We start from the raw sequence: 13,409 nt of genomic DNA, 5'->3' as shown, positions 1-13,409 counted from the left end.
GCAGACAGCATCTATAACACAGGCTGAAGCAGGAAGATTATGAGTTTGGAGCCAGACGAGGATTACACAGTGAATTCTAGCCCAGCTAGGTCTACACAGCAAAACCTGTCTCAAAAACAACCAACCAGGAACACGGCTGAGCAAGTAAAGGTGTTCACCATGGCAGCCTGGCAACCTGAGCTTGACTCGCAGATTCCACAAGAGGTGGAATGAAAGCGTCTATGCCAAGCCAGACAGTGGTGGTGTGCCTCTTAAACCCAGCGCTCAGGAAGCAAAGGCAGGAGGATCTCTGTGAGTTCGAGGTCGCCTGGTCTACAAAGCAAGTTCCAGGACAGTCAGAGCTACACAGAGAAACCATATCTCAAAACAAAACAGAAAATGTGTACTCCAAAGTTGTCCTCTGACCTTCACATGCATAAATATTTGCACATGTGTACAACAGTAATAGATAAATATTTTAAAAATATGCTACATACCTTGATCAATACAGTTTTCAGCAAGAGCGAAAAGCTGAGGCGAACGCTCCTCAAGCAACTGTTGGTGAATATTCACATATCTCAGAGTCCACCAAGGCAAGCTCTAGAAAAAAGCACCATCGAAGCTGAAATTAAGAGATGCTTAGGAAAAACACTGCACTGAGACTAGTTCTTGGATTATTTTCACACTCTTGAGACTCATTCCTAGATAAGCTTAATCATGCATGCTATGCTCTCGCCAGGATCAAAAGCTGCTGCCCTGTCTCCATTCCTACTTTCTGACGTCGCTTCAGACACACCACCTCCCTACGCCAAGCGCCCTGCTCTGCCATGGCGCTCCATTCCCTTCACAACCCAAGGGAAAACAACTCAACTGACGTACGAACTGAGCACAGATCAGGGTTTCCTTTAATTCACTCATGCTTCCTCTTGTTTATCAATACATCCTTATCAAGAGAGACAAGAACCAGGGAGAAGACTCAGCAGGTAAGAGCAATACCTGCACAGACATAAGGACCAAGAGTTCAAATCACCATCACCCACATAAAAACACCACACCTGACTATGATCAGACAGAGAGTATCTCAGGAACTCACCAGTGGGCCTAGCAGAGACAGCGCTTCAGAGTCAGTGCAGCCATCTTGAGGGAATGAGGCAGTACAAGAAGAAGTGACATTCTCCTCTGGACTCCATGAATCACACAGGTACACACACACACACACACACACACACACACACACACGATGGATTAGATAAATGGGTGGATGGATGGATGGACAGATGGACAGACGAACAGGAAAGAAGAAGAAACAGAACAAGAAGCTGTAATAAGGTGGTATAAACAGTACACATCTGCACCCTCAACACTGTGGAGTGGAGACAAATGAATCTCTAGAGTTCACGGCCAGCCTGATCTACATGGTGAGTTCCATGACAGCCAAGGCTATATAAAGAGACCCTGTCTCAAAAGCAAAAACAAAACAAAAATTAAATGTAGAGCAATGAAGGAAGACACCTAACATTGACCCCTGGCCTCTACACCCTCTACACACACACACACACACACACACACACACACACACACACACAGAGTCTCTCTTTTCTGTCTCAATCCTGTCTTCCTCTAGAAAAGGCCATAACAAAGATTACTAACATAGATATTCTTCTCTATGTATTCATGTCTCTATTAGTGTATCTGTGTAAGCCATAATACATATTTTAAAAGGGTTATTAAAATGTCTAAGTATAGGGAGGGGAACAGAGAAAAATGTAGAGCTCAATAAATACCAATAAAAAAAAAGTCTGAGTATATACTGGGCCACCTAAAATAAGTGAGGCAGGCAAATGGTTCATACCCACAAGCTCAGCACTCAGGAAGCAGAAGCAGGAGAATTACAATCTCAACCAGGTAGTTAAGGTAGTTAGCCTTAGCTACCTTGCGATCTCATCTCAAAAAAAAGAAATAATTGCTACCCTGAATTATATTACATGACTGTGTAAGAAACTAACTTTTATTTTTCAGTAGCAATAGTTACTAACAGATCATGCTGAATTATCAAAAGCATCTTTTACTTGAATGTAATATCTCATTTGATTCAGGAGTGCCTTTCTCCCAGACCTGGTGTAGCAGGTCTGAACTTGGAACACTGAAACAGAAGGATCAAAGCTTGGAGAGAGGGCTGGAGGATCAACAGCAAGAACACTTGTCCAGCACGGCCCAGGCGCTCGATTCAATCCTTAATACCACAGACAAGGGGGAGGGTCCCCTTCCGATCAGCTACACGCAACGAGTATAATTGAAGTCACACGTGAATTTCTGACTTTTACACTACTAACGCTGCTTTTCAGTCCAGAAAAGGAAAGCGGTATTATCTAAGAGGAAGGAAGTTCAAATCAGTTTACTTTAGAGGAATTCTCTGAGGCGCTGCCTTACTTTCCTCTTTCCAGTCACTGAGCCTAGTGAAGTCAGTCTACACTCTCTCCCTTATCTGCCATCAGGACGATGAGTCAGGCCTGGCAGCTTGCTCTTTCCCTTTCCAGACAAGGGAATTCAGCTGCCTCCAATCAAAAGGACTGAGCTGTTAAGAAAACACATGACCTAAGGCGCTGAGCTCGTTAAGATGGGTTCTATGATTTTAACCCTGAAGTGAGGGTCTGTGACAGGCAGAAGTGCAGAGCCCATCAGGCGCTTTCCCTTCCGCTCTACTGGGAAATGCAAACGCCTGTTTCACTTGCTAAGAAGTACACAGCAGAAAAACTGAGGTGCTGAAAAACGGAAACCGACAGCCTTGCCTCCTGTTAAGGCACTGACCAGTCAACACAGACTGAGAAGATGCGCTAGTCAAAAACCTCCATGGCAGGCTCAGTAAAACAGTCAAAAAGGAACTCATTCTGTTTGAGCTTTCCTCTTTTCTTCCCCCAGTGCTGGGCACTGATCCTAGAGTCTCACCAGGCTAGGCAACTGTCAGCTAGAGAGAACACCTGGCCTCAGGTCACACAGCTGGGGAGAGACGAGAGAACTGTGGCCTGATGTCAAAGCTGAGACTTACTCAGCAGGTACATGCTATTAATTCCCGTCTAGAGACTGAGCAGACAGGGTGGGAAGAGGGGAGAGTGGGTATGACACACAGATCCACAAATACGGCAAAGGGACTCAGACCTCTGGCCTCCTCTGGCATGTGTACTCACCTGCATGACCCACACAGAGACACAAACACATAATTAAAAACAAAGTCTATAAAAAGAGAGGGTATTGTAAATATTCATCATGCCACTAAAAAGTGGGGGAAGGGCTGGAGAGATGGCTCCAAGATTAAGAAGAGAACTAGCTGCTCTTCTGGAGGACCTGAGTTCGATTCCCAGCACCCATATGGTAGCTAAGAGGCATCTGTAAGTCCAGTTCCAGATCTGACACCCTCTTCTGGCCTCTGCAGGTACCCAGCATGCATGCAGTACACACTCACATAGGGAGCGTGTAGAATCCTGAGGGAATGTGTATTGTTTGACAAGGCCATAGCCATGGCAGGAACACCAATGCCTTAGACCTGTGGAAATTGGCAAGCCTTCCCCAGGTGAGGCTCAGGGAAATGGCTTCCCTAGTCTGTGTGAGGATGTTGACACAATGTGCAGAAAATGTCCATGGCAACTTTCCCCCAGCTCCCACACCTCCACCCATACCCACGTTTACAGCCTGAAGGTTGCTTTCCCTACAGAGACTGCTCCTACCAGTATTAGTTGAACAGTTTCCTTGTTCAACTGTGTGCAACAGCCCCGCCTCCTTTTCAGCTGCACATAATAAATACACGGAGCTTCTAGATTGCTGCAGCTTCAAGTGGTACAGCATGAAGCCAGGCAAAATATCCATAAATGGAAAAAGAGGAATTTGCTTGTTTTTGATTTTTGGTTTTTCAAAACAAGGTTTCTCTGTGTAGCCCTTGCTGTCCTGAAACTCACTCTGTAGACCAGGCTGGCCTCCAACTCAGAGGTCCACCTGTCTCTACCTCTGCATCCTGAGTGCTGAGATTAAAGGTGTACACCACCACGCCCAGTCACAAATAATGCTTTATTGGAACACAACTCAACCCATCTGTTGACAGACTGCAGCTGCTCTCAAACTTCCACACATTAGAGCTAAGCAGTCACCATGCAGACTACATGCTCCACAGCTAACCTCCACCTAAACCTGAGACCTTTGACTTCCAGCGTGACATTCCTAGTGCCTACCAACTTCCTGCATGATTGCTTCTCCTCACTGTGTATACGACTACCTACCAACTTCCTGCATGATTGCTCCTCCTGACTGTGTATACGACTACCTACCAACTTCCTGCATGATTGCTCCTCCTCACTGGTGTGTACGACCCGAAGAAGCCACACAACAGATAGCTCTACTACATTCAACACAAAGAAACCAGAGGCCTGCCGGCCAGTGGTGACACACACCTTGAATCCCAGCACTCAGGCGAATCTCTGAGTTCGAGGTCAGCCTGGTCTACATGAGCTAGTTTCAGGACAGGCTCCAAAGCTACAGAGAAACCTTGTCTGGGGTGGCGGGGTACGGGGGGGAAGAAAGAAACCAGAAGCCAGTAATTCAGATCCCTTCCATTCCCACTGCTATTGGCTATCATTAGCTCAAATCTGTAACAGACCATGAATGAACTTTAGAAGCTTTACTTAAAATTCAAAGAATGAAAACACGCACACGCACACTCTCTCCTACTAAAGAGGCTCCATACACACTGATCTTATACAAGATTTATCTCACAAGAAAATATTTTTTTTTACTTTCATGAGACTTCTAAGTCTCTCAAAGAAGATACAGAAAACAAAATCTACTGAGACACAGACAGCATCAGTCTGACGTTAAAAAGCACAGAAGGGACCTGTGTGGAATGCTCAGAGCCTTCCCTTGCCTTACCTGGAGAGCTGTTAACTTATGTCTGACGTTCACTAGGATAATGTGTGCTATTAACAGCAGTATGGGCTTTGAGGTCAGGCTGTAGACAGATTCACCATCTAGAATGAGCAGGCCCAGAATAATAGCATCCAGTCCTTTGACCTGAAAAAGGTGTGCAAGGTTACACAATTTAACAAAATATTCACTGTTACATGTCGTAATAATACACAGATGTTTCCATTAATTCAGCTAAGAAATGAGAACATTCATTAATTACACAGTAATAGACACCAGAAATGTCTACACCCTTATAAATGTCACTAGAGACCTACAAACCCATCCTGCCCTGTCAGACAGCCACACAAATGCTCTATATTCAAAGAAACAGGAACCCAATAAAAATGTTAAAGAAAGTTTTTAATTGACTGGGTATATGGGGTGCATCAATAATCCCAAATACCCAAGAAGCTGAGGCAAGGGGATCACTTGGGTACAGAAGTTTAAATGCATGTATGTCCAAACATGGTCTAAGGAGGGACTCATATGAGGAGAATTCTGAGTACTTGTGAGAAAACTTCAAGAAAACAAGAATCTTGTGACCTGTTTCTTTAAGACACAGAGTTGTTCTTGGAATGTGTTTTCATACCACTCTGTAGCGGATGGGAGTGAGTTTGCTTCAGATTATTATTAATTACAACGGGCTGTTGTTTATTTCTATGTCTATGTGAAAACAGGTTTCAGTCATAAGTGACTTGCTCACCATGTGCAGCTCGCCCTTGTGATTGGATGTATTACTCACATGACTCTTCTTAACCTTTAAAGTATAAACTGTCTGATGCTCTGAATAAGGTTAGCTATTGCATTTATCGGCTCCATTCTCCCAGTCCCTGCCTCCAGAGTCGTAAACAGGTATATGCATGTTGTTAGGGACAGGGCCTCTTTTATAATTGTCAAAGGAAAAAAAGCATGGTTAGATCTTAAGGTCAAAGGCTGATGTCAAGCCTAAGCAATACAGTAGGACCCTGTGTCAACAGAGAACAGAAGGAAAGGGGAACTCTGAAAATGCTAGCGATGGATGAGCATTACTACGTCACATGTCCTTCAAGATACCCCTTCTTAAGTAATCCTGTGCCAGGTGTAGAGCACACGCCCTTCCTAGCACTCAGGAGGCAGAAGCAGGCAGATCTCTGACTTTGAAGCTGGTCCATATAGTGGGTTCCAGTACAGTCAGGACAGTCTCAAAACATGGAGTTACCCTACGTGAAGAGTATACTGTTTATTTAAAATATAAGTACTATATGTATTATATATGTATATTCAGTTAAAATTCACTCATGGCAAAGGTTATTATGCAGCACATCTATTCCCTAATTTCCATCAATGACAATTAACAACCAGGTCGTTCACATCCAACAGTGGGCAGACTACAGGCTATAGTTAATAGAAGGGTCCCCAAAGAGGAAGGCGTGGGGTTGTGGAGAAGGCTCAGTGGGTAAAGTGCTTTCTGCACAAACATAAGGCCCTGAGTTCAGATCCTAGCACCCACCTTGGAAAAAAATAAGCCTTCAGTTTAGTGGAAAGTAATCCGATGCTGAGGATGCAGAGCCAGGAGGACCCAATCAGCTTCCTGGTCAGTCATTTTAGTCAAATCAATGGGCTCCAGAAAATGAGCTCTCAGTGAAAGACTGCCTCAAAAATATAGGTGAGAAGGGCTAAAGGGATGGCTGGCAGCTAAAAGCTAGGCGCTCTTGTTCCTGCAGAAGACCTGGGGGATCCCCAGCATCCGTACCATGTCTCACAGCCATCTACAGCTACAGTTCCAAGGAATTCAACCCCTCTTGACCCCCAACTCAGCATGTGTAGACTACACATGCATACATGCAGGGAAAACACTCACACACACACACATACACACACACATAAAATAAAACAAACAAATTAAAAACTGAAAAAATAAAAAATGATAAGGTAGAATAGAGGAAAGCATTCAAAGTAAACCTCGGGTTTTGATAAGATGTGCACATACAGGCACATACAAACATATACAAAGAAGAAGATGCACACACAATATAAGTAAGAATATAAATTTTAGAAAGTGAGGAAACAGATCCATAAAAGTCAAGACAGCCATGATGGTGCATGAAGTAGTCCCCACTCTCTAGGAGACTGGTGCAGAAAGGTGGCTTGAGCCCAGAGGTTCAGAATCAACACCAATCTAAGCAACATAGCAAAATCCATGCCATAAATAAATAAATAGATCAATAGATGGATGGATGGATGGATGGATGGATGGATGGATGGATGGATGATGGATGGATGGATAAACTGAAGTGTTGTTAGAGGCCACTCATTCGTTTTCCTGACTACCCAGACTTCCAAAAATAATCACACTGAAACTACATTATTTAAATTACTGCTTGGCCCATTAGCTCTAGCTTCTTACTGGCTAATTCTTATGTCTAGAATTAACCCATCTCCATTATATTATATTTTACCATGAGGCTCATGGCCTATCAGCAAGGCTGCAGCATGTCTGTCTCGGGCGGCAGCTCCATGGCTTCTCTTGGACTCTGCCTCCTTTCTCCCAGCATTCAGTTTAGTTTTCCCCTCCCATCTCTGTTCTACCCTATCAAGCTAAGCCAGTTTCTTTATTAACTAATGGTACAGTTATTAACTAATAATACAGAGGGGGAATCCCACATCATTGAAGAGCAACTCAAAAAGTAACTGCCTAATCTGTGCTCCTCAGGCTAGACTGGGCTCTGCATATCAGAATGGAACTCAGTGGCTAACCTATGCTCCTCAGACCAGACTAGGCTCAAGTGGCTAACCTGTTCTCCTCAGATCAGACAGGAACTCAAGTGGCTAACCTGTGCTCCTCACATCAGACTGGAGCTCATGTCTTATCAGGACATATTTCCCAAGGCCCAAGTCACTCTGGTGAAGAGCAAGAAGATGTAAGACAGGCCTCTAAGGGGAACCATCCACTCACTTTGAGATGAGAAGTATGCTCTGTTCTATCTCTGTCTTCTACCTAAAACCCCTACATACAAATAACAAGCAAGCAGTTTAATAAAGTAACAAAAGTTAGACAATACAGCCATGATATCATTGTCTTGATAGCAATTCCCAGGCCTACAATTCAATGCCTGTTAACGGAGGATGTTCATTAGTTCCCGGCTGCCCAGACTCAAAATAATCACGCAGAAACTATATTATCTGCAATACTATTTGACAAATAGCTTAAGCTTATTTCTAGCTAGCTGTTATATCCTAAACTAACCCATCTCCATTAATCTGTATATCACCACAAGGTCAGGGCCTACTGGCAAAGTTTTGGTGGGCTCCGGGAAGTGTCTGTCTCCTGCAGACAGCTACGTGGCTTCTCACTCATTCCACCAACTCTCTCCTCCTCTATCTGCTTGGAATTCCCACCTTGCCCTATTCTGCTAAACCACTGGCCAAAACAGCTTTATTCATTAACCAATAAAAGTAAAGACAGACAGAAGGACTTCCCACACCAAATGACCGACTCTCAGGAGTTGGTACTAACAAATAACATACAGTGAATGAATGAATGAATGAATGGCCAGGTTAAAGGTAAGTTCTCGTCCTCTTTTACCCTGGATCACAATGTGAGAAGTGCTGCCCATAGCTCTTACCCCTGTATACAATACAGGCTTCATGGCAGGATTCTAACTATGCTTCAAGAGCAGGGGGGGAATAGCCCATTTTTAAAAGGATTACTTATAGTTTCAATAAAAAGACAAAACAAGCCAGGCAGTGGTGGTGCATGCCTTTAATCCCAGCACTCAGGGACATAGGTAGGCAGATCTCTGTGAGTTCAAGGCCAGCCTGGTCTAACAGAGTGAGTTCCAGGACAGCTTGCAATACACGGAGAAACCCTGTTTCAAAAAAAATAAATAAAAGACAAAGTAAAGGGAAAAAAAAAACAATTCCCCAAGAAAGACAGAAAATATACATTCATCAGCACAGTGTAGGAAATGGAACATCTGGAAGTATGAGCCAAACTTATATAGCCAGATTATATGAGGACAAGCTCCCCTGTGAAGGGCAACCTCCCAATGTGAGGGGTGGCCTTCCACTATAAAGGGACACCTTCAAGTACAAAGGACAGCCTTCTAGTGCTAGGAATAACCTTCCGGTGTGCAGGATGGTTCCTAGTGTGAAGGATGGATCCTAGTGTGAAGGATGGCTCCTAGTGTGAAGGATGGATCCTAGTGTGAAGGATGGATCCTAATGTGAAGGATGGATCCTAGTGTGAAGGATGGATCCTAATGTGAAGGATGGATCCTAGTGTGAAGGATGGATCCTAGTGTGAAGGATGGCTCCTAGTGTGAAGGATGGATCCTAGTGTGAAGGATGGATCCTAGTGTGAAGGATGGCTCCTAGTGTGAAGGATGGATCCTAGTGTGAAGGATGGCTCCTAGTGTGAAGGATGGCTCCTAGTATGAAGGATGGGCTCCTAGTGTGAAGGATGGCTCCTAGTGTGAAGGATGGCTCCTAGTGTGAAGGATGGCTCCTAGTGTGAAGGATGGGCTCCTAGTGTGAAGGATGGGCTCCTAGTGTGAAGGATGGCTCCTAGTGTGAAGGATGGGATCCTAGTGTGAAGGATGGCTCCTAGTGTGAAGGATGGATCCTAGTGTGAAGGATGGCTCCTAGTGTGAAGGATGGATCCTAGTGTGAAGGATGGGCTCCTAGTGTGAAGGATGGGCTCCTAGTGTGAAGGATGGCTCCTAGTGTGAAGGATGGGATCCTAGTGTGAAGGATGGCTCCTAGTGTGAAGGATGGATCCTAGTGTGAAGGATGGCTCCTAGTGTGAAGGATGGATCCTAGTGTGAAGGATGGCTCCCGGTGTGAAGGATGGATCCTAGTGTGAAGGATGGCTCCTAGTGTGAAGGATGGCTCCTAGTGTGAAGGATGGCTCCTAGTGTGAAGGATGGATCCTAATGTGAAGGATGGATCCTAGTGTGAAGGATGGCTCCTAGTGTGAAGGATGGCTCCCGGTGTGAAGGATGGATCCTAGTGTGAAGGATGGATCCTAGTGTGAAGGATGGATCCTAGTGTGAAGGATGGCTCCTAGTGTGAAGGATGGCTCCCGGTGTGAAGGATGGATCCTAGTGTGAAGGATGGCTCCTAGTATGAAGGATGGCCTTGCAGTGTGAAGGATGGATCCTAGTGTGAAGGATGGCTCCTAGTGTGAAGGATGGGCTCCTAGTGTGAAGGATGGCTCCTAGTGTGAAGGATGGGCTCCTAGTGTGAAGGATGGCTCCTAGTGTGAAGGATGGGCTCCTAGTGTGAAGGATGGCTCCTAGTGTGAAGGATGGCTCCCGGTATGAAGGATGGCCTTGCAGTGTGAAGGATGGATCCCAGTGTGAAGGATGGATCCTAGTGTGAAGGATGGATCCTAGTGTGAAGGATGGCTCCCAGTGTGAAGGATGGGCTCCTAGTGTGAAGGATGGCTCCTAGTGTGAAGGATGGCTCCCGGTGTGAAGGATGGCTCCTAGTGTGAAGGATGGCTCCTAGTGTGAAGGATGGATCCTAGTGTGAAGGATGGATCCTAGTGTGAAGGATGGCTCCTAGTGTGAAGGATGGCTCCTAGTGTGAAGGATGGATCCTAGTGTGAAGGATGGCTCCTAGTGTGAAGGATGGCTCCTAGTGTGAAGGATGGCTCCCGGTGTGAAGGATGGATCCTAGTGTGAAGGATGGATCCTAGTGTGAAGGATGGCTCCTAGTGTGAAGGATGGCTCCTAGTGTGAAGGATGGGCTCCTAGTGTGAAGGATGGCTCCTAGTGTGAAGGATGGCTCCTAGTGTGAAGGATGGCTCCCGGTGTGAAGGATGGCTCCCAGTGTGAAGGATGGCTCCTAGTGTGAAGGATGGCTCCTAGTGTGAAGGATGGCTCCTAGTGTGAAGGATGGGCTCCTAGTGTGAAGGATGGCTCCTAGTGTGAAGGATGGCTCCTAGTGTGAAGGATGGCTCCCGGTGTGAAGGATGGCTCCTAGTGTGAAGGATGGCTCCTAGTGTGAAGGATGGCTCCTAGTGTGAAGGATGGATCCTAGTGTGAAGGATGGCTCCTAGTGTGAAGGATGGCTCCCGGTGTGAAGGATGGATCCTAGTGTGAAGGATGGCTCCTAGTGTGAAGGATGGATCCTAGTGTGAAGGATGGCTCCTAGTGTGAAGGATGGGCTCCTAGTGTGAAGGATGGCTCCTAGTGTGAAGGATGTCTCCTAGTGTGAAGGATGGGCTCCTAGTGTGAAGGATGGCTCCCGGTGTGAAGGATGGCTCCTAGTGTGAAGGATGGATCCTAGTGTGAAGGATGGCTCCTAGTGTGAAGGATGGGCTCCTAGTGTGAAGGATGGATCCTAGTGTGAAGGATGGATCCTAGTGTGAAGGATGGCTCCTAGTGTGAAGGATGGATCCTAGTGTGAAGGATGGCTCCTAGTGTGAAGGATGGATCCTAGTGTGAAGGATGGATCCTAGTGTGAAGGATGGATCCTAGTGTGAAGGATGGCTCCTAGTGTGAAGGATGGGCTCCTAGTGTGAAGGATGGGCTCCTAGTGTGAAGGATGGCTCCTAGTGTGAAGGATGGGCTCCTAGTGTGAAGGATGGCTCCTAGTGTGAAGGATGTCTCCTAGTGTGAAGGATGGCTCCTAGTGTGAAGGATGGCTCCTAGTGTGAAGGATGGCTCCTAGTGTGAAGGATGGCTCCTAGTGTGAAGGATGGCTCCTAGTGTGAAGGATGGCTCCTAGTGTGAAGGATGGCTCCTAGTGTGAAGGATGGATCCTAGTGTGAAGGATGGATCCTAGTGTGAAGGATGGATCCTAGTGTGAAGGATGGATCCTAGTGTGAAGGATGGCTCCTAGTGTGAAGGATGGGCTCCTAGTGTGAAGGATGGCTCCTAGTGTGAAGGATGGGCTCCTAGTGTGAAGGATGGCTCCTAGTGTGAAGGATGTCTCCTAGTGTGAAGGATGGCTCCTAGTGTGAAGGATGGCTCCCGGTGTGAAGGATGGCCTTGCAGTGTGAAGGATGGATCCCAGTGTGAAGGATGGCTCCTAGTGTGAAGGATGGATCCTAGTGTGAAGGATGGCTCCTAGTGTGAAGGATGGCCTTGCAGTGTGAAGGGGCGACCTTCCAGTGTCAGAGGCGACCCCTGATCTGACATAGCTTACAGTACTATCCCTTTGGGGCTGATTAGCACCAATGAGTGGATGGAAAACAGCTCTACCTATGACAAAATCATACATGAAAGCAGGGGAAATTAACTTTGCTTTGGTAACTATCTATAACAAAGCATACTTGCAAATATTTAAGTATAAATCAACACAGGCAAATAACAGCAATAAAGATACTGAAGCACTGGTCCCCAGATCAAAGTTCCAACCCAGCTAAGACCACTTAACAAGTAAAGTACCTGCAGAGGGAGGTTACTTCAAAAGTCATCTTCAAGCAGTGGCCTCAAGCAAAGGCTGGAATCATGTGTGTTAAGGGGACTGAGAGCGCTCCAGACAGCAGGAACAGCAAGAGCAGAAGAGGGACTCAGGAGTGAATGTGCGTGGAATGTTGGGGAACCAGACTGGAGGTCAGTCTGCTAGAGCCAAACGCAGGCGTGAGGGAGAGAGAGTTATGGGGAGCCTTTTCAGAGATGCTGGCCTGATTTGAGTTTTTATGGTTTATTCTGTCTGATTGCCAACGTATTTGCCTCGGAGGTTATCTACTACTTATAAAAATGCCTCCCAAGAGGTTAAGGGTATAGATCAGTGACAGAGTGTTTGCTTTCCATGCCCAGGGCCTTGGGTTCAACACCTGGTACTTTTTACTCTTATTTACTATTACTCCCTTTCTCTGTGTGTGTGTGTGTGTGTGTGTGTGTGTGTGTGTGTGTGTGTGTGTGTTTGTGTGTATATATATACAATCTTGGAGTTGGTTCAGGGCTGGAACTCAGGGGTCAGGCTTGGGAAATACTTTCTACTTCAAGCAGTAGCATCAGACTTAACATTTTTAGCAGGGAAATTGAAAATAATAAACCAGTTCTTGAACAACAACAACAAAAAAGTAAAGTACTTGTAGAACAAGTCAGAGGAACCGAGTTTGGACCCCAGAATCCATGGGAAAGCTGGGTGCAGTAGCAAACATCTGTAATTCCAGTATTCAAAACAGAGAGGGAAGTGGAGACAGGAGAACTCTGGGAAATTCAAAGGCCAGGCTAACCTGGGATACACAGCACAAACCACAAAAGATCCCGAGATCCCGTCCCACACCAGGTGAGAGGCAAGCACCAACATCCAAGATTGTCTTCTGATCTCCATATGCACATGTGCAGCCTTGTTTACATATAAAAACACACACATATAAAAAGTTCTTTTTCAGAAAAATAACAAGGCCAATTGTAGTGACAACACCTTTAACTCCAGCACTTGGGAGGCATAGACAGGACAATCACTATGAGTTCAAGATCAGCCTGGTCTACATAATGAGTTCCAGACTAGCCATGGCTACATAGTGAGAGCCTGTCTCA

The 13,409-nt window shown here is 45.7% G+C and overlaps 1 protein-coding gene across 3 annotated transcripts in view; it reads right to left on the bottom strand.

Annotated features, from left to right (window-relative positions):
- Positions 1 to 13,409, bottom strand: part of Ttc27 (tetratricopeptide repeat domain 27) — a 152,482-nt gene that overhangs the window by 133,980 nt on the left and 5,093 nt on the right. For all 3 annotated transcript variants that reach the window (XM_075955329.1, XM_075955328.1, XM_075955330.1), the window contains exons 4-5: positions 4,894 to 5,034; positions 477 to 579 (exon numbers count right to left, since the gene is read on the bottom strand). In XM_075955329.1, the coding sequence (XP_075811444.1) occupies positions 477 to 579; positions 4,894 to 5,034 (244 nt within the window). The remainder of the gene's footprint in view (positions 1 to 476; positions 580 to 4,893; positions 5,035 to 13,409) is intronic.

The sequence above is a fragment of the Microtus pennsylvanicus genome, chromosome 21 (assembly GCF_037038515.1).
Source record: "Microtus pennsylvanicus isolate mMicPen1 chromosome 21, mMicPen1.hap1, whole genome shotgun sequence".
Lineage (NCBI taxonomy): Eukaryota > Metazoa > Chordata > Mammalia > Rodentia > Cricetidae > Microtus > Microtus pennsylvanicus.
This window is presented reverse-complemented; position numbering and strand designations above follow the sequence as displayed.